Source organism: Pan troglodytes, chromosome 5, assembly GCF_028858775.2.
Source record: "Pan troglodytes isolate AG18354 chromosome 5, NHGRI_mPanTro3-v2.0_pri, whole genome shotgun sequence".
NCBI lineage: Eukaryota > Metazoa > Chordata > Mammalia > Primates > Hominidae > Pan > Pan troglodytes.
In genome coordinates this window covers 181,792,183-181,815,811 of record NC_072403.2, presented here as the reverse complement: position 1 = coordinate 181,815,811, position 23,629 = coordinate 181,792,183, and the positions used below count along the sequence as shown (strand labels likewise).

General features: G+C 40.7%; 2 protein-coding genes across 3 annotated transcripts; one reads left to right on the top strand and one right to left on the bottom strand.

The window, feature by feature from the left end:
* The first annotated feature begins 876 nt into the window (after positions 1–876).
* Positions 877–21,512, top strand: PHF10 (PHD finger protein 10). Of its 2 annotated transcripts, none has more exons than XM_016956680.3 (12): positions 877–1,524; positions 4,251–4,357; positions 6,446–6,576; positions 7,472–7,549; positions 9,285–9,418; positions 9,516–9,665; positions 10,533–10,642; positions 12,842–12,995; positions 14,994–15,149; positions 19,665–19,773; positions 20,068–20,256; positions 21,323–21,512. In XM_016956680.3, the coding sequence occupies exons 1-12, from the start codon at positions 1,240–1,242 to the stop codon at positions 21,406–21,408; spliced, it is 1,689 nt and encodes a 562-aa protein (XP_016812169.2). In that variant the 5' UTR covers positions 877–1,239; the 3' UTR covers positions 21,409–21,512. The 2 variants fall into 2 exon arrangements, with proteins under 2 accessions (XP_016812169.2, XP_016812168.2); XM_016956679.3 differs by having other exon boundaries at positions 7,466–7,549.
* Positions 19,083–23,368, bottom strand: C6H6orf120 (chromosome 6 C6orf120 homolog). Its single transcript, XM_009452430.5, is given in 3 exon segments — positions 19,083–23,075; positions 23,078–23,155; positions 23,157–23,368. Coding segments are annotated over 3 exon segments (867 nt in total). The 5' UTR covers positions 23,253–23,368; the 3' UTR covers positions 19,083–22,382.
* Positions 23,369–23,629: the final 261 nt, after the last annotated feature.

The window sequence follows — 23,629 nt, the reverse complement described above, 5'->3', positions numbered from 1 at the left end:
GTGACGCGCTAGAATAATCCCTTTATCTTTCCCAACTTTTGTTTGTTGAGTGTAGGCAACTATAATGAATGGAAAGGAAACCGGATTGTACTTTAAATCCGAGAACATTCTCTACTCTCCAAAACAAGTCATCTGCAGGCGCAGGCAATGGAATCCGTGAGGCCAGCTGTACGGCGGGCCGCCCCGGACCCAGGCTTGGCTCCTCACTTTCCGCTGTTTTTAGTGCGGTCCTACAAGTGCCCTGGTGCAGCCCGAGATCAGTAATAAATGCAGCTGAAATACACCGGCTCCCACGTTCTCGCGGGGGTACCTGCCAGGCCGGCGTCCACGCTCCTCCCCGGCTCCCGGCCGACCGCGTTCTCGGCGGAGGCATCAACCACGCGGGCACGCAAAGCCACGAGGGCCGAATCTCAGCGACTTCTTCCCGCTGTGCCTCCCGCACGCTCCGGGGCGGGCGCCGACAGCCCCCGGGTGCAGCTGCGGATGCTCGGGGAAGCGTGGCCCGGGCAGGTGGCTCCGCTGCTCTCTCGGAGCGCCGCCAGCGAGGGGGGCGACCCGAGAACAAAGGCGGGAGAGGAGCGGCGACCGCGAGCGCGTAGAGGCGGAGGCCGCGCAGTCTCCGCGCGACTGCTCTGGGCAGGGCGACCCCCGGCAGAGAGGGGGCGGGGCGGGGCGGGGACCCCCGGGAGGGGCGGGGAGGGGCGCGGCGGGGGCGCGGAGAGAGGGAGAGAACGAGGGTGACGCGCGGAGGGGCCGGGCCGGGGGCCGCGGGGAGGGGGCGGCTGCGAGCGCGCCAAGTGGCGACGAGCCGGGCCGGGGCGGGCCGGAGGGCGGGCGGGAGGTGGGGCGCGCCGCGGGCTGGGGGGAGCCGCGGCCGAGTACAACGCCGGGCCGTGGGGAGCCAGGCGGCGGCGGGGCTGAGGCGAGCGGCGGGGCTGAGGCGAGCGGCGGGGCTGAGGCGGGCGGCGGGGCTGAGGCGGGCGAGCGAGCGGCGGGGCTGAGGCGAGCGAGCGGCGGGGCTGAGGCGAGCGAGCGGCGGGGCTGAAGGGAGCCGCGGCGGCGCTGAGGCCAGCGGCGGAGCTGTGGGGGGCAGCGGTGCTGAGGCGGTGGCCGCGGCCGGGCGGGTTGGGCTGACGTGAGAAGCGCCGCCGCCGCTGGGCCTCCTCCATTCCGGCCCGCAGCCCCGAGCCCTCCCAGCCTTTGGCGCCCTCCCGCGCGGGCGGCGCGCTGGCGGCGGCCATGGCGGTGGCGGCGGCGCTGGCGGGCCGCGGGGCGCGCGGCGGCAGGGGCCGGCCCCCGGGCGGGCGGGCGGAGGGGGCGGGGCCGGGGCGGCGGGGGGCCCGCGCGGCGGCGGCGGCGGCGGCGGCAGCGGCGGCGGCGGCGGCCGGGACAAGGCGGAGGCGACGGCGGCGGCGGCGGCGCGGGGCGCTCGGGCTGATGGCGGCGGCGGCCGGGCCCGGGGCTGCGCTGTCCCCGCGGCCGTGCGACAGCGACCCAGCCACCCCTGGAGCGCAGTCCCCGAAGGTGAGGAAGCGGCCGGTGCGACCCGACCCTGACCCCGTCCCGGGCCCGGGTGCCGGGGCGTGGGCCCAGTCCCACCGGCAGCCGCCCAGCGTCTCGGGGGCGTGGGCCCAGGCCGGGCGCCGCGCCTGAGACCGGGGGTGGTCGGCGAGGCGGGGCCCCGAGGGGAGCCCGCGGCCTCTAGCGAGCAACAAGTGCGGGCGGGCGGGGGACGCGGCGCGGCTTCCCCGAAGTTGGCAGCCGGCCCTGCTTGACAAGCTTGTCCCCAAAACGCCTCCTCCTAGGCCAGCCGTGGGACGGAACGCGCCCGGGGCCGAGAGAGTTGGCCTCGGAGGGGCCTGCAGAAGCGCGCGTTCGCTCAGCCTTCATTCCGCGCATAGTTTGCCGAAGTGTTTGAAAGCTTACTGCAAAAACCGAGTGGCGAACGATATGGAAAATCAACACACTCAGTGAACTTACTGTAATAACTAAGTTAATACGCAAGCGTCCGGATGTTTTCAGCGGAAGTCTGTTAAAACTTTTTACTGCTTGAGGAGGTGAAAAGAAATTGGTGCTTGTGGAGAAAATGGAGATGAGCAGTAGTGTCACGCATCAAAACGTTTTGGTTCTAAAGTTAGGCTAGCAGTTTGTGACCGAAAGTTGGAAGGGAGGAATGATGTTTTAAAAGCCTCGAAGCTTGAAATTGGATTGAAATTAGAAGGCGGTGGGAACTGGAATGCTGCAGAGCCAGCCAGCCTTCGTGCGGTGTGCGGTGTGCGCGTTGGCAGGGGAAGCCGTCCTGTAGCAGCCTAGCCGGGCTGCGCCTGCTTGGGAGCTTTTCCCGTTGCGCACGTCCACAGTGCTGTGAGACTCATTTTGAAGGTTCCTCAAAGGCTGTCGTCAATGGAAGTAACTAGATTGTAAGACTCTGAATGCACATCCTTGCACTTCCAGCATTTCACGTCTGGCCCGGCACCTGGAGGGCACTGAGCCAGTGCCCCCTGAGTGCATTCTTGACCCCTGAGCCCTAGGAAGGATGTGATGCGTAGAAATTCATCTGATCTGTAGTTGGAAACCACCTGTAACTCTGGAAGGCACATCTCTGATTTAGTATGTTTGGGAGTCTTTGAAAACATGGGCCTCTGTATCAGTATTGCGGTTACACGGAAATTCTTACCTTATTCCGTCATGTATTGGGAACAATATTGCTGTTACTACCTCCCTCAAGAAAAAGGCCCGCTGCCCAGATGCTCACTTTATATAATAATGCCTTTGCCTAGAATTTGTAGTAGTAATTTAAAACACTTGATGAAATTGTAGTCTCAGCTTTTTTGAGCACTTTGCATTTTTAACTTTATTTTTGTATATTTTTGAGTGTCTCAACTTTTTAGCTAAAGGGAAATGTTTTTAAGTTTAAGGATATAAAAATCTTTAAAATGCTCACCAGTAAAATAGAAAAAATACTGGAATGTTTAAAATGAGTTATGTTGAAAGTATTGAATATGCAGTGTTGCAGTTGTGATACTTATGCAAATTTTCAGAGAGTAGATTTAGACTATGCAAAGCTCTTTAATGAAATGCTTATTTTATAAGGACTGAAAAAGAATATATATTTTACTATTTGGAAAAGAACCAGTAAATTCCTAGGAGCTAGAGACATTTGAGACTATTATCATCATAATCATCATTTTAACTAATATTTATCAGATAACTCGCTAGTCCTTGTTCTAAGTACTTTTAATATAGTAGCTCATTTAATCATTGAATTAGCCATGTAATGGGGCACTATTATAGTCTCAAATTTTCGGATAAGGAGATGCTCACAGAGAATAACCTACTCAGCTAGTGAGGGACAGTGCCCAGTGAGAACCCAGGCCGTCCAGCTCTGGCATGCCTGGCCACTATACCATATTGCCTCTTTATATTCTTTTGCAGGATTGCTTTCATTTTAATATGTAGCAAGAGGACTATAGTATTTAGCAAAATTGGATTAGCGTTGAAAGCTATATTACATGAAAAAATTATGATTTTTAGACTTTAAGCCTTGGCTAATAAGTAAATAAATCAGTTTCCTAACATCTGATACTTTTTCTGAATGAAATGGTTGAATTTATAACCTTGATGTTCTTGCCACATAATGGATTACATTAAAAATATATAATCCTCTTCTTTAAAAAAAAAAAAATTCCCCTCCCCCTCTCAAGCTTCTTTTTTTGGTGTGTGTGCTGCTATATTATAGATTGATGACCCTTATTAGGGTATATTTTTGCTAAATTTTAGCAGTGTAAGAGGAAGAGTGAGTAGTTAGAATTGTTTTCGGTCTCATATGTCCCCTTTTCACAGGGACATAAATGCCTAAAGTAGTCAATTAAAATAGTCCTATGAACCGGCTTCAAGTTGAATTGAGAACTGTAAATGATCCATACATTTTTTTCCCCCTGAGCTTGGGTAGGAGAGTTTGCTTTAATCCTAGAGTGATGCAGCAGTTTGATATGTTTATGAAGAGCAGAAAGCAAAAGCAGATTTGCATTTACGGGTTCATTGAAAATGTTCTTATTTGGATTGGATTGAAGATCAGTTTTAAATTTTATTCCAGGTCTTGCTCATGCCAAACTGTTGGACCCTTTTAATTATAATATGAAGTTAATACTTGTATGACTAGTTGTCCTTAGACAGTCTTTCACTTATTGAGACTTACTGTTCTTTTATTCTTTCTCTAATTATTATTTTTGAATCTTTTAAATGTATAGGATGATAATGAAGATAATTCAAATGATGGGACCCAGCCATCCAAAAGGAGGCGAATGGGCTCAGGAGATAGTTCTAGGAGTTGTGAAACTTCAAGTCAAGATCTTGGGTACTGTCATTTTACCGGTTATTAATATTTTTTGTGATGTTCCTCTTTGCCTTAACATCCTCTTCCCTTTCCCCCAGCTCTGGCAAAGTCAATTATTAAAAATTGTAGAATATTTTCTTCCTGTTCTATAATGAGCCATCAAAGTTGGTCTTGCTACTGAGTGTAATTAAAAAACAATTTTATGATAGTAAAATACATACATACATAAAATTAATCATTTTAACAATTTTTAAGTGTGAAATTCATTGGCATCAGTTACATTCACAGTGTTGTGCAGCCATTACCACCATCCATTTCCAAAACTTTCACTACCCCAAACTTTATAACCATTAAGCAATAACCTCCCTTTCTCCCTCTATTTAGCGTCTTGCAACCATCATTCTACTTTCTATTTCCGTGAATACGACTACTTAGTTACTTCATATAAGTGGAACCATAAAATATTTGTCCTTTTGCGGCTGGCTTATTTCTCTTAGAACTTTGAATATCTTCAAGGTTCATCTTTGTAGCGTATGTCAGACTTTTTTTCTGTTTTTAAGGCTGAATAATACTCCATTTTATGTATATACTGATTTTGTTTATCCATTCAGATGTTGATGGGCATTTGGGTTTCCACCTTCTGGCCAAGGTGAATAATGCTACAGTGAGCACTGGTGTTCAGAGTTTGTGTTTTTCAGTTTTTTTGGATGTTTATCTAGGAGTGGAGTAGCTGGATTATATGGTAATCCTATGTTTAATTTTTTGAGAAGCTGCCAAACTGTTTTCCATAGGGGCTGCACACCAAATTTACATTCCTACCAGCAATTCACAGTTTCCAGTTTCTTCATATTTCTCACCAATTTGTTATTTTTCATTTTTTAAAATAGTAGTTACCCTAAAAGGTGTGGAGTGATATTTTATTGTGATTTTGATTTGCATTTTCATGATGTCTACTGATATTGAACATCTTTTCATCTGCTTGGCCATTTGTATAGCTTCTTTGGAGACATGTCTATTCAAGTTCTTTGTCCATTTTTTATTTGGGGTTTTTTTTGTTGTAGGAGCTTTTTAAATATATTTTATATATTAATACTTCATCAAAAATATGATTCACACATATTTTCTCCTGTTCTGTGGGTTGTCTTTTCACTCTCTTGATAGTGTCCCTGTACAAAATTTTTAATTTTGATGAAGCCCCAATTTTTCATCTATTTTTTCTTTTGTTGCTTGTGCTTTTGGTGTCATATGTAAGAATCTACCTTCAAATCCAAGGTTGTGAAAGATTTCTATGTTTTCTTCTAAGAGTTTTCTAGTTAGCTCTTATATTTAGGTTGTTGATCCATTTTGAGTTGTGATATGAGGTAAAGGTCCAATTTTATACTTTTGCATGTGGATACCCAGTTTCCCAGCACCATTTTTGAGAACACTGTTCTTTTTGAAGGTTACTTCTTAAATAGATGGATGCATAACATAGTGTCACTTTCCCATGTCCAATATAGAGGTTGAATTGGCCCATATCCTGAAATCTGTACTCTGTTACTCAGGATGGAGATCGACTGTGATACCCTGGCACCTTCAAACTAGGTCCATTCTTTGCTTCTGGGTTTGTGGAGTATCTGAGAACAAACAGTTACGGTTTATGATATGATGCACTGAGATAATAGGTTTTTAAGAGTTCTGTTTTCTCAGCTATTTATGACTCACTGAACAGTAGACAAGAGACAGAAGTTGATTATTCTTTGGGTGGATGAAATACTGGCTATGCATTTTAAGCCCAAGAGAAAGAAGTCAGAGCTGATACCATCATCACCTTGCTTTGCCTTCATAGGTCCCTTAAACTAAAAATGCCTTTGTTCTTAGCAATTGTGATTCTACGTTCTTCCCAGTGTATAAAAGATGTTATTTTCACGTACCTTTTTGACTTGGTAGACCAGATAATTATTTCTATTCCTTGTACCTGTTTTGTAATTTTCTTTGATACACAGGAAGTCAAGTCATAGGAGGCAAATAATTTAAATACTTAAAATAGTTTTCAAAATATCCTCAATAAAAGTGATTAAAAATTAATGAAAGCTACATTTAATGCATAATATATATTTCTGTACTTAGTTTTAGTTACTATCCAGCAGAAAACTTGATAGAGTACAAATGGCCACCTGATGAAACAGGAGAATACTATATGCTTCAAGAACAAGTCAGTGAATATTTGGGTGTGACCTCCTTTAAAAGGAAATATCCAGGTACTAGTTTATATAATAGATTAATTTATAATTGATAGTAATTCTTTATGATACACTGTCAACTTCTGAATTTTTCTCTAGATTATATTTTATATTCTTGTGCTTGCTGTTTTTCTTTTTTTTTTTAAGACTAAGGGTCTCATTCTGTCACCCAGGCTAGAGCGCACTGGTGCGATTATAGCTCACTGCAGCCTTGCACTCCTGGGCTAGCTGTCTCCCTGCCTCAGCCTTCTAAGTATCTGGGACTACAGGTGTGCACCACAACGCGTGGCAGATTTTTTAAATTTTTATTTTTTTAGAGATGTGAAGTCTTGCTATGTTGCCCAGCGTGGTCTCAAACTCGTGGCTTCAAGCTATCCTGCTGCCTCAGCCTCCTGAATTGCTAGGATTACAGGTGTGAGCCACCACGCCTGGCTGTGTTTCATTTACTGCTATCATTCAGCATCACTCTTCATTATTGATATTTTCTATGGCTCATAAACTGATTTAAAAGCAAAATGGGAAAGGTGAATTTCCTGAGGAAAATTTTAGAAAAAATCATTTTATAGTCAAGTTTGGGATTTTTACCATTGTTCCTTGATCTCAGGAATAGAGTTAGCTATTTGAGCCATATCTGAATTTGAGAAAGGCTATTCCTCATGAACTAGTTTAGTATAGTTATTTATATGACCTTCTTGCTTTGGATTATTCTATTTCCTATTTTATTCTAACTTTTGTATCTTGCTGAGTTTTATTTCTTGAATTTATAAATTTTTTTGTAGCCCCTTTAATAATATTTGGAATATGTAATATGAATACTTTAAAAAATCAAGGTTTTTAAGCTTTTAAAAGTTTTACAAGTGCATAAGGTTTTGCTGTTTTTAATAGTCTTTTGATCTTTTTTTTGGAGATTTAGAGCGACGAGATTTGTCTCACAAGGAGAAACTCTACCTGAGAGAGCTAAATGTCATTACTGAAACTCAGTGCACTCTAGGTAAGAATAGCTTTTTAATGTGAATTTTTCAAGCTGAACATTTATGAGATAATACTAGATAAGTATCTTATTTCCTAAAATATTTTACAAAATTGGTAAAATAAATTGAACTATTTAAATGCTACATTATTTACTTCATTTTTGATTATTGTTAAAATGCACAGGAGAATGAAGCTTGAACACACATGTGGTTCCTGACTTATGATGGTTCAGCTTCATGATGGTGTGAAAGCAATGCATATTCAGTAGAAACCATACTTCAAGTGTCTATACAACCATGATTCTTTTCACTTTCAGTATAATATGTAACAAGTCACATGACATATTCAACACTTTATATTAAAATTTGTGTTAGCTGATTTTGCCCAGCTGTAGGCTAATGTAAGTTTTCTGAGCATGTTTAAGTTAGGCTAGGGTAAGCAAAGATGTTTGGTAGGCTAGATGTATTAAATGCTTTTACTTTTTAGGATAGTTTCAACTTAGGATGGGTTTATCATATGTAACCCCATTGCAAGTCAAGGATCAACCTCTATTCTATAACAGAGTATAATTGTCTAATTTTTCTTTTTTTTTAACACAGAGTCTCTCTCTGTTGTCCAGGCTGGCATGCAGTGGCGCGATCTTAGCTCACTGCAACCTGCATCTCCCGGGTTCAAGGAATTCTCCCTCAGCCTACCGAGTAGCTGGTACTATAGGCGCATGTCATCACAGCCATCTAATTTTTGTATTTTTATTAGAGACGGGGTTTCACCATATTGGCCAGGCTGGTCTCCAACTTCTGACCTTGTGATCCACCCACCTTGGTCTCCCAAAGTGCTGGGATTACAGGCATGAGCCACCATGCCCAGCCCTTGTCTAATAATTTTTACAGAGTTTTCAGAGTGTTTGTATTTTTTGTACAAAGCTTGTACAATATATTTTTTTAAGTTGCAGGTTCTTTGCTAAGTGCATGGTGTGTGCGTGTAGCCCCAGCTACTTGGGAGGCTGAGGGAGGAGGATCACTGGAACACAGGACTTTGGGGTTGTAGTGTGCTGTGATCATGTCTGTGAATAGCCACTGCACTCCAGCCTGGGCAAGATGGCGAGACAACATCTCTAAAATGCAAAAAGGCAAATTTTCTTCAATTTTTAGTTCTGTATAATTATGTTCGTGCTTTATTTGTAATCTTTTTTTCACAAACATTTTAATGCAACTTGGCTACTTTTTATATAAATTCTTGGGAATGCATTTTAGCAATTGGTGAAATCTGATACTGTGAGTTTTGAAAATTGTCTCCATGATGTGTGTGTGTGTGCTGATGTTTTTGGTGAAATTTTAATTGATTGTAATATTTCTTGTGTATGGAATTTGAAGACTGGGAACTATAATACGTTGAATTTTTTTTTCTATTCATCTAGTATTCTGTAGTACTTGTTAGTAGTTAGTGCATTTCATTATTTAACAGTTGTTTCCAACTAAAGGGATATATGTTCAAAGCACATAGAATCTTAAAAATAAACTTGTTTGGTTGAAAAATTGATATATTTGCCTTTTGCAAGATAATCTTTTAATTGCTCGAGTTTATATTGTGAATATTAAGTTTAATTATTTTCAAATGTACTAAGATATTTTGCTTTGGCTATTGGAAAACCATTACAATGTGGAGCGGTTTGAAGAATTAAATTTTGAAGAGTGCTTTTGTTCACTTATCCTTAAAAGAGCTTCTTTATTTTTTTATTTTTTGGTCTAAAATAGGCTTAACAGCATTGCGCAGTGATGAAGTGATTGATTTAATGATAAAAGAATATCCAGCCAAACATGCTGAGTATTCTGTTATTCTACAAGAAAAAGAACGTCAACGGATTACAGACCATTATAAAGAGTATTCCGTAAGTAATTGAGGTGACTGGCATTTTTTATTTGGGTTGGGGAAAATGACATTTTAGAAAGTTATATGTGACTTCTAACTGTATTTTTTTTTTCCAGCAAATGCAACAACAGAATACTCAGAAAGTTGAAGCCAGTAAAGTGCCTGAGTATATTAAGAAAGCTGCCAAAAAAGCAGCAGAATTTAATAGCAACTTAAACCGGGAACGCATGGAAGAAAGAAGAGCTTATTTTGACTTGCAGACACATGTAGGATAACTTAAATTTAGTACCCCCTGAACTTAGTTTATTACTTGTTATTGCAGAGTGCCCATCACCCCCTTTATCGTTATTTTTTGTACCACCTATGTGTGTGTGTGTTTTTGTTTGTTTGTTTGTTTGTTTTTTTTTTTTTGTGGCAGAGTCTGTGTAGCCCAGGATGGAGTGCAGTGGCATGATCTCGGCTCACTGCAACCTCCGCCTCCCGGGTTCAGGCGATGCTTCTGCCTCAGCCTCCCCATTAGCTGGGATTACAGGTGCCTGCCACCACACCCAGCTAATTTTTTGTATTTTTAGTAGAGATGGTGTTTTACCATGTTGGCCATGCTGACACCTGCGTGTTCTTTTTTTCCTCAGAAGTTGAGATGTTATTTTTAATGGTGTGCTTAATAATACTCAATTTACATTTTTTTGTGAGATGTCTTTTGCTTTACGGTTAATAATTCTAAATGAGACTAATAATAGCTACATATCATACTTGCTGTGTGTCCCAAGAGTTTTTAAAAGAGATTTGCATGTTAATTCTCATAGTAACCATGTGAGGTTGGAACTAGGATTACTTCCATTTCATAAAGAAATTGAGCTACAGAGAGGTCGTATAAGCTACCCAGATCACTCTGCTGTTAAGTAGTGAGCAAGAGATCCACTGCCATTCCTCAGGAGAATAGGCCTTTAAAACAATAATATATAGAACTGAAAGCACCAACTGTCCTCTTAGGTTATAGCTCCCGATATCTCCTAAAATTTTAGCTTTTCGAGGGGGAAGTGGGCGTGCAGTGGTGAGCATGTGGGGACTCTTCCTAAAGCCTTGATTCTTAGCATGGAATCAGTTTTGTGTTTCTCTTTATGTTAACGTAGGTTATCCAGGTACCTCAAGGGAAGTACAAAGTTTTGCCAACAGAGCGAACAAAGGTCAGTTCTTACCCAGTGGCTCTCATCCCCGGACAGTTCCAGGAATATTATAAGAGGTATTTAGTAGTTTTAGTTACAGTTGGTATCGGCTATTGGTAAGGGGTTTCAGAGCCTTTTGTACTTGCCTCCTAACAATTTTGGGGTCTATAGATATCACCGTAAGATATCGTATAGGATTTGTGTTGCTATTCTTCTGTGGTTCTGTGGTAAACAACACCCTGTAGTCAGAATTTGAATATATGCTGGTGAAGTCTAGATGCCTCTGTCTCTGCCCATTCTGTTTGGGTTTGTTAGAGACAGATGCTGGGGGTTCTGTAGCACCTCACTGCTCAGGGTATGTTCCGTGGTCCAAAGCACTGTTATTGCTCAGAAGCTTGTTGGAAATGCAGAATCTCAGGCCCAACTCTAGACCTATGACTCAGAGTCTGCATTTTAACACATGTCTGTGTGATTCATGTGCAGGTTAGAGTTTGAGAAACACTGACTTTTACTGCAGAGAAGATGAGAGAAGGAGCGGAGAGGGGCAGGCATGGGCAACTGGGTGCCCCAGCCACATTGCTGACCTGGCCTGGCTGCTGCTCCAATATGGACCCTAAATGTTACTTATCTCCTATTCCCAAACTAAATGTAACTGAAAAAAACAGGGCTAACAGATTCTTTTTTTTTTTTTTTTGAGACAGTCTTGCTCTGTACCCAGGATGGAGTGTGGTAGTGTGATTTCGGCTCACTGCAACCTCTGCCTCCTGTGTTCAAGTGATTCTCCTGCCTCAGCCTCCCAAATGGCGGGACTACAGGCACATGCGACCACGCCCAGCTAATTATTTGTATTTTTGGTAGAGGTGGGTTTTACCATGTTGGCCAGGATGCTCTTGATCTCTTGACCTAGTGATCCGCCCACCTTGGCCTCCCAAAGTACTCGGATTAAAGGCGTGAGCCACTGTGCCCAGCCCATTTTGTTTTAAAGTCTCAGCTTTTACTTCAACCTTAAGCCTTACTCTGGAACCGTATGTTTTTCATAATATACTATTTTTTAGAGAATAGAATTTAAAATATAGTATCATAACTCACACCATTTGAAAGTCAAATCTTGGGCAGAAATTTTTTAAATAAAAAAATATTTTTTAAATTCAAATTTAAATCATGAGCAGCAATTTTTTAAAAGTTTTTCTTCAAATTTTTTTTTTTTTTTTTTTGGAGATGGAGTCTCACGCTGTCGCCCAGGCTGGAGTGCAGTGGCGCGATCTCGGCTCACTGCAACCTCTGCCTCCTGGTTCAAGTGATTCTCCTGCTTCAGCCTCCCGAGTAGCTGGGATTACAGGTGCCCGCCACCTTGCCCAGCTAATTTTCTGTATATTTAGTAGAGATGGGGTTTCACCATGTTGGCCAGGCTGGTCTCGAACTCCTGACCTCAGGTGATCTGCCCACCTTGGCCTCCCGAAATGCTGGGATTATAGGCGTGAGCCACTGCACCCGGCCTTTAATTTTTAAAAATTTTATTTTGGCATCAGCAAATTATTAAAAGTCATATGCAAGTATATTAACCCCTTTGCTTTTTGGTGTTTTGTCTTAGTTGGAGAAGTCTTCATCTAGGGTCGCTTCCTGAATGAGGGCTACTGAGGGTGAGAATGGAGGTGGCACGAAGCATTGCTGTCTGACCTAGGGGAAGAGATTGCCAATATAGTTTCAGACAAAATAGATGATTAAATTTGCTAGAATACATGCTTCCCAAATTTGTTTACAATAATTTGTTACTAAAAAATTTGCTTTCTATGTTATTATTTTAAGTAATATCATGTACCATGCACTGGTGTGATACGTATGCATTAAATAAGTTAATGCATATATATCAACTGTATGCGGTAGATGCTATTATTAGGTCTGTTTTACAAATGGAGTGACAGCACAGAGAAGTAGCAAAGACCTGGGACAGTGGTCGAGGTGGATGTGAGCTGGCAGCCAGACTTGGGGCTGCTGACATTTTATTTACTTTTTTCTTTTTTTGGGTTGAGGGCAAAGAGGGGAGGCACATTATCTCTTAGTAAGAATCAAATGCATATTTTACATAAGTCTAGTGAAAAGATGTTCAGGCTTTTTATTAATTAACCCTACTTGATGACAAAAATGAAAAATTAGTACTCTAGTTTTCAAAAGTCTTTGGGGTTACTCAAGAAGTTTAAGGCTATCTTCATAGGTCAAAGATGAGTCTGTTTATATTTAATAATAAAGGGAAACCAAAAATAAACTCTGAACTTCAGGTACTCACCAGATGAGCTGCGGTATCTGCCATTAAACACAGCCCTGTATGAGCCCCCTCTGGATCCTGAGCTCCCTGCTCTAGACAGTGATGGTGATTCAGATGATGGCGAAGATGGTCGAGGTGACGAGAAACGGAAAAATAAAGGCACTTCGGTGAGAACATTTCTCTCTAGTAGGAAGCATTTCCTTTCTCTTTGAATTTTTGTTACATTGAATTTCTGTCATCACCCTCTCTTTGAAAAAGGATGGTTGCATGTAATTTCCAGAAAGTATTCATCAAGAAAAGTTACTTATAGTATGTTTTGATAAAAACAAGCAGTGAATGGCCTTTGGTAAGCTTTATGCTTAAAATCGCCCCTTTGTAGTTACCATGAGCAATTTAGGCAAGGGTATGGAAAATTAGCTTACAATCATTTATTCAACTTGCTGTCTCTTTAGCTTAAAATATTGAACAAAACAGAATTTGATCTCTTGACACAGAAATGTAGTTTTCTTAGTTGAGGGGAGTGCATTTGCTTAATCTTATGCTTCCTATAGGAAAATATTATGTTTAGTAATACGTTGTACAATTTGTTGGGTTTTCCTGTATGACTTTTTTTTTTTGTAGCAAAATGCACCTGCAAGACAGTGGGCAGTTGGTGTATTCTGTGGACCTGAAGGAGAATAAAATCCCAATGACGGTTTGGGGCTTTGATCCCAGTGATGACATAGGGCTTTGAATTTCTTTAGCATTGTGTTTTAAGTAACTGGCTATTTCAAACTTTTCATTGAAGCCAACGTAAATGTGAGATTGTGCTACCATTGAATGGACATTATTTCCTTGTCACCAACAGCTTCTAAAACATCTTTAATAATACATATTATGCAAAATAAGATACTGTTCAAGTATTAAAGTGGAGACACAACTTTTCTCCTGTCATGTTGCTAAAAGGGGAGCTATGGCATGCAAAGGGTGATGAAGCTGACTTCCTTTCATACTGCTAGGAAAAGTGTAAACTAATCCAACATTATGGGAAAGCATTTTGACAGTCTTACCAATTTAAGTTCCATAGTATTTGACCTAGCAAATCCACTAGTAGAATTTATCCTAAGGATTTAATCAGATGCTGAAAAATTTTAATTAGAAAAAAAGGTCCATTTGAGTGTTGACAGTATTTTTTATGCTGGAAGTTACAAATAAATTTTAATGCCCACAGTGGGTAATATTATATTACATTTATAGGATAGAAATGCAGTTCAAAGATTATTTAATGATTGTGAGAAAATGCACATAATGCTTTTAAAAAATACCAAAATACACATATGCATACACACACAGTGTAATCCAGTTTTGTATTTTAAAAAATGAGGGCACAATGAGGTAGGGGGTAATGTGTGAGTCTCGGTATCTTTATGTATATAAGTGGACACCCAGAAAAAAGATAAAGTAGATACATTCATGTTTCTAGTCAGTGTGTGTTTATCAGGGAGGCTCTAGATAACCTAATTTTTTAATTTATAATTTTTATAATTTATATGAAAGTTCTAATTAGAACATTTTAAATTATAAAATGAAGAATTAAATGATCAGATACTGAGGTCTTAAACCTTGAATATATAAAATATTTCAGATCCTGTTGTAGATAGTTGAGGGATTGGCTCTGCATAGTTTAACATTGTGAAAACACAAATGTGTACTTGAAGGACTTTTTTTTTTTTTTCTAACTGCAGCGCTTCATTTTTCCTGAAGGACCTTCTTAATGACTTTTAGTACTCAGTGAAAATACCCACACTTATTTGTAACAATATATTTTTGTATGAAACAAATATGTTCCCTTGTGACGGAAAATGATGTTGAAGCTGTGTGCCGTAATAGTAGTTGAAGCGGATAATTGTGTTTTTGTGACTTATGTCAGAAAACAAAGTTGATGAAGGCACTGATATGAATGGAATCAGTTTTATACAATATACTTAGAAGAAGGAGGAATGATTTTTAACATAACTTATTTTAGTCTCCACTGGAAAAAGCTTTCTTACATTTAGAATGATCTTTTTATTTTTAAAATGATAAAGCTTTAAAACTTTCTTTGAATATTTTCCATAGTTTTCAAAATCCAGACTCAAATTTGTCTTAATTCCAAAGAATCTTTGTTTTTGCCTTTTAAACTCCAGGACAGCTCCTCTGGCAATGTATCTGAAGGGGAAAGCCCTCCTGACAGCCAGGAGGACTCTTTCCAGGGAAGACAGAAATCAAAAGACAAAGCTGCCACTCCAAGAAAAGATGGTCCCAAACGTTCTGTACTGTCCAAGTCAGTTCCTGGGTACAAGGTAGAAGAAAAAAGCCCCTGACTCAGCTTCTTTACTGACCAGCCTCTCTCCCTGAAATATTTTAACTTGACTTTCACGATTGTGGAGCTTCTGCCTGCTGTACTTCACTAGCTGTTCTTCTATGGTGTGCCCTTTGTCCGCTGCTTTCTTTTTTGCTTTATTTCCTTGGTGGCTTTTCTGTCACTTTTGGCTATGGTTTAGCTTCTGTTTTCTGTATATGTACAATTTATAAGTCTTTTTTTTTTTCTTTGAAAGAATAACCAGGCAAGTATGGGTTTTTAAAACATTATTTCATAGGCAGAAGTTTATATTTTCTTTCCTTGGAGTAAAGATCATAATTATTTGGCATTTTAAATGCCCCAGCATTTAGTGTAGCTAAAGCTGCTGAGTGAGCTATAAAGTATGAGTGGATATACTGTTAGACTAAGTTGCATTTTTTTTAGTGCCTTTCATTAAGAAAGATCTGGGTTTAATCTAAGGATTATTTGATCCATATGCTAAATTTAGCTAACTCTGGGATAGAAAATAATAAAACCTGTTACTTACATTGTAGCGATTTTTAGCATAACCTTGGTAAAGAGCCTATATGATTCTATGGCAAGAATTAAAACATACTTGTTAACTTGTTGATCTGATTATCCTCAGAGTAAAGGAGTAGGTTGTCAGCAACTATTATTATATTTTGAACTTTTCCTCCCTCTGTCTGCCCCTCCCTTTTCTTCTGAAGAAAAGGTGAGGTGAGAGATGAGTAGCCTTATTTGCATATAGGGATTTAAGAATATCATAAAAGGAAGAATTAGCTGTACAGTTTCATATTTGGGATGGTGGTAGTAAAATAGACTACCTTTTGATTCTTTTGGTCTGAGATGTATTAGAACATGCCTTTATTGCACTTATGAAGGTGTATTGAAGGAAAATTTTAGAGTAAGCTGATGAGAAAGTTTTGCCAAGTGAAATTGTTAAACACCTTGTATGTCAGAACTGTGATTGTGGTAAATAATTCACAAGAACAGGCTGAAGTAAGTCACCTTTCCCTCAAACTAACTAGAACACGTTCTAACATGTTCATTTACCTTTCTTCAAGTAAAAAAAGCGACATTAAGTTAGTGTATTTCATATTTTATTAGGAAATGCTTTTATGTAATTAACTTAAAAATTCTTTTTTTTTTTTTTTTTTTGTAGCCTATAGCAAGCAAATTTTAAGCTTAATTCAGCAAGGGTTGGCTTCCAAGGGTGGCTGCAATAGGCTGCAGCTATGTGATTTTTGTACTTGTTTTTACATATATAGCTTATGTAATTTCTTTATATAAATTAATGCTTAATAACTGAAAGCAAGTGAGCTCCAAAGATGAAATTTCAGAAGCAGTATACATGAATGAGTGTGTTCTACTGGTCTGCTAAGAGCTTTAAATGGAAGTGGCCGCTCAAAGCACAGTGTCCTGTTAACTCTTGAGTGCTAAGTAGATCTTTGCAACAGTAAGCTTGATTGATCATGGGTTAAAAAGAGAGAATATTGAAATAGATGTTTTAATACAGGCTGGAAATCAACTATTCAACACTATCATTGATTTAGTATACAAGAAATCATATGGATTAACTGAACTTAATAGTACTCAAGTAGGATATGCAAAATTTATATTTTACATAATCTGTGAACATTTTTAGTACCTAAAAATGTTTCAGGTATTTCAAAGACGGGAACAACCAGTATCTAGTCATCATACATTAATGTGAACATGCTTATTAAAAGTTAACCTCTTTATAAAAAGTATTAATAAACCAAGATGTGCCTAAATATTAGGGTACTTCAAGCTAAAGGTCATAGTTTATATATAAAAAGTATGAGATTCAAGGAAGTAATGTATCTGATGCTTTGCTTAATAAGATTCACTAGTGCTTGCCCTTAATTCATAGAACAGTATTGTTTAGGTTACATTAACCTGAAATTTAAAGCATAATTATTGGGATTCCGGCCTATAAATCTATAATTAAAATCTATACTATATTATTGCTACCATGAAAGTCTTATCTTTGGCTGTTTTTCAAGTAGAAAAGTAAGTGTACTGTGAGCCTTTTATTTGAGATGCTGAGAGCTATTAGGATGAGTATTTCAGTTTTCTTGTCAATAGTGATACTCTGATGATGTTGCAGTTATTTGAAGTAGAACTGATTGTCTAAACCAGACACACATAGGAGTGTGCTCCATTGGCCTTGTGGAGAGTGCTGCACATTAACCCCTCCCTCAACTGTGCAATCCACTGAGACTGGCTTCTCTAAGCCACAGTTGTTATCTGCTGTGTAAAGTCCTGGATGCCAGCACTGTGGCTTCTTAGAGAGGGCAGATGCTTTGTATATCGAGCCGCAGCATTCATCGTAGAAAATGCTACAAAGCTGTCTCTCTTCCCCTTCTCTCATGTTTCCCTCTTTTCATCAAGATGAAGACTGTTGGGTAAGAAAAACTAAGTGATTTAACAAATCATTATGATTTAAACTTAGAAATAAACCTAGAATTTTTTGGTGTCCCTTTTATCATAGGTGTTTAATGTATATTTTAATGATTGTAGAACTTGAATTGCTCTAGAATGTGAATGACTACCCTTGTGTTTTATTCCTTTTGGCTTTTGTTTTGTAAAGAATCTCCTATGAGGAGTTCTGTTTTTAGAATTTAATATTGTTTGGTTACTTCCCTGACTTTAGTGAAAGATATTAGAGTATTTACTATGCCAGTATCTAACTTAAACTATTAGTATTAAATAAGTATATCTTTTGCATTTAGTACAGGTACCATAACCAAAAGAGATTTCTTAGTTTTGATGGATTAAGAGAGAGCATTCTGCTGTATATTATGGCAGGTACAGATATGATCATAACTGAACCAGAATTTGGATTATAGAAGTGCACTTCCTAGCTGTTTTTTATTTAGGTATAGGAACACACAATGAGAACCTTATGTTTAGAATGTAGCAGTAACAACAGAGGGTAACTACACTGCAAGACTTAAATGGTTTGAGCATGTGACACTATCCTTTTGTTGGGGGGAGCAGGGTATAAAAATATACATACAGGAGATTAGTTTAATAGTAAAGTTTTATATGTATGTTTAACTTCCATGATATTTATTATTTTGTAGAGACATTTGTGATTGTTTAGAGTTCTTGTTTTTATTCTATTTATGTATAAGGTTGACTTTTTTTAAATAAATAAGCCAAAAATTCTTTTTGAATGCCTCTGTCATCTTTTGCAAAGAAAGATAATTTAAAAAGTACAAAACTTAAAATAACAACAAATTGTTTAGGTCTAACAGGTTATGAAGGTGGCAGTGAGACATTTCAAAGCTGGAATATATACAACGTTTGAGTTTTGTTTAGGTTCCTCTTTGGTTCAGTAAATTAGGAAAGGGATGCATTTGGCAGGGTGGGAATAAAGCAGAAATGAAACAATTCTACTTAAAATAATTATTTTCCCAGTTCATCTACGTGTGTGTGTGTGTGTGTGTGTGTGTGTGTGTGTGTGTGTATGTATGTATGTCCCCTTACCCCATTTCATTCTTGGCCCATGCTTGCTCTTCCTTTTTTACCACTGTTATTTACTTATTTCTATAGCATGAGTGAACGTCATTTTGTAACAGTCAAGACCGTGACGTTCGGATGCCCTCCCTCCCCTGGTAATTTTAAGTGCAGTGAACCCTTTTTCCTTTGTCATTTCCATGTGTAACCAAATATGTCTAAAATTCAGACACCTTCACTGGACCATGCATGTTTTTAATCTGAAAGATGAGTAGTACTCAGAGTGTTCGTGTATTTTTTAAGTGACTGCAATTTTTTTTTGCTTGTCTGAAAACTTATTTTTCCCTTTTATAATTTTACATTTTATAGTGAATCTTTCTAAGTATAGATTCTTTTATTAGACATGCAAAGAGAATAATCACACAACTAAGTTTTCCACAAACGTTTATGTACACGCCAATGTATGCATGAGACATCTTTCAATTAAAAATGTTTAAACTGATTTTTTTTTAAATACCACTATACCAATGAGGATAAGCTGATTTTTTAACTTAGATTTTATAGCTCTAGTTTTACAGTTTTGGAAAATAGCAGTTTTTAAACAAAATTAATATATGAGCTATTTAAAATGGTCTTTTTAGAGTAAGTCTTACACATAATGGTCATTTGCTACTTGGATTTTCTTGTCCAATTAGTAGTGACATTTGACATTGTATTTAGTCTTTCCTTCCATTCATTAAACAAATCTTACTGTGCATGTAGGGAGTATAGAATGCTACATTTAATCTTATGAGATCATGCTGTTTACAAAATTTTATGATGAAATTAATGCTTTCTTCAGTAGGCAGTCTTACATTGTAGGCAGACTCCTGTCAAGTTTTGTCTTTCAAAATGGTCCTCATTAGCAAGTTACCAAAAGTAAAAATAGGGCAATAAAGTAACAGAATTCCTTTTAAACCCATAGTAAGCTCTTCTGGCATGAATTTATAGCCCTCTTCTACCCTTCCAGCCAAAGGTCATTCCAAATGCTATATGTGGAATTTGTCTGAAGGGTAAGGAGTCCAACAAGAAAGGAAAGGCTGAATCACTTATACACTGCTCCCAATGTGAGAATAGTGGTAAGTATTGAAATGTCTTTTTAAAATTTTAACCACCGTATTTATTGGTTCAAAAACTAGAATTTATAGTTTCAGGCAGATTTCAACCAAAGAGTCACCAAATTAAATACACAGGGTAGCTTGTGAGGCATAGACACAGCCCATGTGTTTTCCTCTACATTGTATATTCATTTCTCTTTGGCGATTTGACATTATAGCCATTCTCTGGAAGTCCTAAAGCAAACTAGTATTTTATGTGCCCTATTAAGTTAAAATTTCTTATGTGAGATACCACTAATACTGGTTTTGATTTAGGCCATCCTTCTTGCCTGGATATGACAATGGAGCTTGTTTCTATGATTAAGACCTACCCATGGCAGTGTATGGAATGTAAAACATGCATTATATGTGGACAACCCCACCATGAAGAAGAAATGATGTTCTGTGATATGTGTGACAGAGGTTATCATACTTTTTGTGTGGGCCTTGGTGCTATTCCATCAGGTAAAGATTAAAAAAAGAGCAAACATTATCTTTGGGTGATGAGACTCTCCCAGCACTCCAAAAGGCTGCATAAACGCTATCATGACATGAAGAGCTTGTGGACTCTTATGTGCAAATATGACCAAAGCTGTGTGATTATACAGGTCATGTCCACCAGCTTTTCATCCCTAGACAATTCCAACTAAAGGATAAGTGAAAGGCCAGAATGCCCCTGCTAAGTTTTGGAAGTATAGTTCTATAGAATGAGCTGGTGTTTTTCTACTGAAATACTCAAGTAACAAAGCCTTTATTTTTATATGTTATCTATTTAGAAACAACAAAATGACTGCTACGTCTTTATACATTTCTATAGAAATCTATTATAGATTTCTGTAAATTGAGGCAGCATGACAATTCCAGATAACTTTAGAACAGAGTTGAATAAATCACAGTAATTGGACTAAAACATTACACAGATAATTGTGTAATTTTAGAACTTACTTGCATAGTTAACACTGTATAATACTCTTATAAAATATATGCCTACAACGAAGTTTCCTGGGAATCATTAAGCAAGCAACATAATTATTTTTCTGTAGTAATTCAGATCAAGTATGTAGTACAAGTTATCATTGTGCTGTTAAAGTTTTAAAGTGCTGTCAGCAGAGTACACCAGGACTTGAAAGAATGCTGTTAAGACACACAGCTGCCAGTGAGCAGGAGAGAAAAAGTCTTAAAAAAGCCAAATTCCGGAATGGGTTTTGACCTTTTGAAGTATGTATTGAACTTTTGAAGTATGATAGTGTTTGAATTTCAGGAAAGATTGTACTTTCTTAAAGGTCCATATCACCGTATGGCATTGCATCTCTCCCATCCCCCTTGACTTGCAATGAATTTTGCATGGCATTGATTACATTGATTAAGTTTACATTTTTTCCTTAAATTAAGGAACTCATAGTGCCCTTCTCACCACAAAATCCACAGAGGAATATCATTAGTGATAGCTAAGGAAGAAGAGTTTAGATGGGCTTAAAATTCAGTCCTGTAAAGATAATTTTTCATTCTATATTAACAATTTTTTTCCTAGGTCGCTGGATTTGTGACTGTTGTCAGCGGGCCCCCCCAACACCCAGGAAAGTGGGCAGAAGGGGGAAAAACAGCAAAGAGGGATAAAATAGTTTTTGACTCTAATACTGTATATGCATTTAAGTGGAATATTTGGTGCCATTTACAACATTTTCATTTTCATGCCAATAAAAGATTTTTTTTGCAAATTATGAGCTTAAAATCTGCAGTTATTTCTGTTAAAAGCTACGCTTACTCTCGAAACTAACTCCAGGTAGAGAATTCATCTTCCAAAGTATTTTATAGTAACCTTGGCTCACTCCAAAAATTCAGTGGAAATGTTTAGTAACTTAAGATACTTAACTGTTTCTCCATAGCCCCAAAAGTTAATTTTCATGAAACTTCCTAATCTACATTGTTTCCGGCCTACCATAGGTAGCACTGACAAAGTTATTTAATAACTGAAGAATTTTCATAGGTATGACAAATGGCCCACTAAGATTTGGTGCAGCTGGATTTAGAGTTGTCATTATTGGACTGGTACAGGAACAAACTTTGTAAATACCTGCCTGCCAGGAAATCCTTTTTGTATAGAAAAGTACCATCACCTACTTGGGGTACAGGCATGAGGCTTTAGTCCAGGCTCAGGGAAGTGTACGTAAATCATTTCCAACTTGATTTTAGTAACTCTTGAAAACTTACACCAACTTCGGTTAGAATCTCCAGAGTAAAATTACAAAGTTATCAACCTTTTGATTTGTGTCACAGCATGAAAGGTTGCTCTATTTTATATAAACCTGTTACTGCAATCATTTTTAGTCAACCTGCCTAATGAAAATGGAGTCTAAACACTTTGTGCACAGTCCTTTTATAGGAATTTTGATCTTTAAAATACTGTGCTTGCTGCTTTTCCTATTTTTGGGGTAACTGAGGTAACAAAACTGCGTATGGCTTTATTTTTCCATCCCTTGACTAAAAAAAGGTACCTAGAACTTCAACCAAGTACAAGTAGCAAGGTTCACAGCAAACTGCAATCAGCTTCACAGATGGAGAGTTTTATATCCCAGAGTGTGGTCAACGACTCAAAAGAGAATTTCAAGTACCAGTTTCAAAATGCTAATTAATATCGTCCAGAGAACAGATTCCTCCTCTTGCGAGGCGTCTTCCGGGGCACGAGCGTGCTTCTGGCCGGCTTCTGCGCCGTCGGCGGGGTAGGCGGCCTCGCCGAACGGGTGCTGCTCGACCGTGCCGTCGTAGTACACCTTCATCTCGAACTCGCTCTCCAGGTGGGAGGGGTGTCCATAGACGCCGATGCCCACTGGGCGCCGGAAGTGCGCGGGGATGGACACGGCGTCCGGGCCGCAAGTGGCCGATTGCAGCTCGTAGTCGTCGAAGCTGGGGTGCAGGCTGCTGGCGGAGACGTACAGGTCCGCATCACCCTTGAGGCTGCGCATCCTGAGGACTATCTTGCCCTCGTGGCTCAGCCGCAGGTAGCTGTAGTTCCCGGCGCCTATCTGGCCCTGGACGACGTGCAGGAGCACCCACTCCTCGGGGACCTCCTCCTCGTCCGCGCAGCTTCCCGGAGACAGGACCTGCGAGGCTAGGAGCAGCAGCAGGGCCGTCGTCCAGGGCGCGGCCCTCCCGCGGGGAGCGGCCATGGCTGGCGGCTCAGCTCCGGGGCCTGCAAGTGGGTCAGTGCTGCTGGGGACACCGGAGGCGCTCAGCACCGGAGCCTGTCCCCGCCGTCCGCACGCGGGGCCACGGCGCGTCCAGGCGCGCCTGGTCTGTCGCTGGGACTGTCTCTTCCCACCCGCGTGAGGCCCCGGGGAGGAGGGGGTGGGTTAACCCCTCCCCCGTAGCGCGGCGCCCACTAAGGGCAGGGGCAGGGGCAGGGCCGTTGTGGCACCCTCGGACTCACCACCACTCCCCGCAGGGGGCCGCGCCTTATACATCCGGACCCGAGGCCGGAGCCTCGCCGGAGGAGGCGGAAGTGACGCTAGGTCCGTAAGTGAGCCGGCCGGAAGCGAGGCTTCGCCAGCTGTCGCGAGATAGCGAAAGGGGCGTGGGCGCGAGGGGCGGCGGGCTAGTAACCATAGCGGCTCGCGTGGGGCGGCTGGCAAGTAACCATAGCGGCGAGCGTGGGGCGGAGTGTGGCTCGCGAGTCCTCTGCGTGCCCTCCTGGGAGCTGGGTGCTGTGAGTCCTCCCCTAGCGGGCTGCTCTCGGCGCGGAGTCGGCGCCGAACCCGAGCTGCTGCTCTGGGGCGTGTGCCTAGGGCGCAGGGCTGGAGCGCGGGGGCTGCGCGGTTGCTCGCGGCTCCGCTGAGGTCTC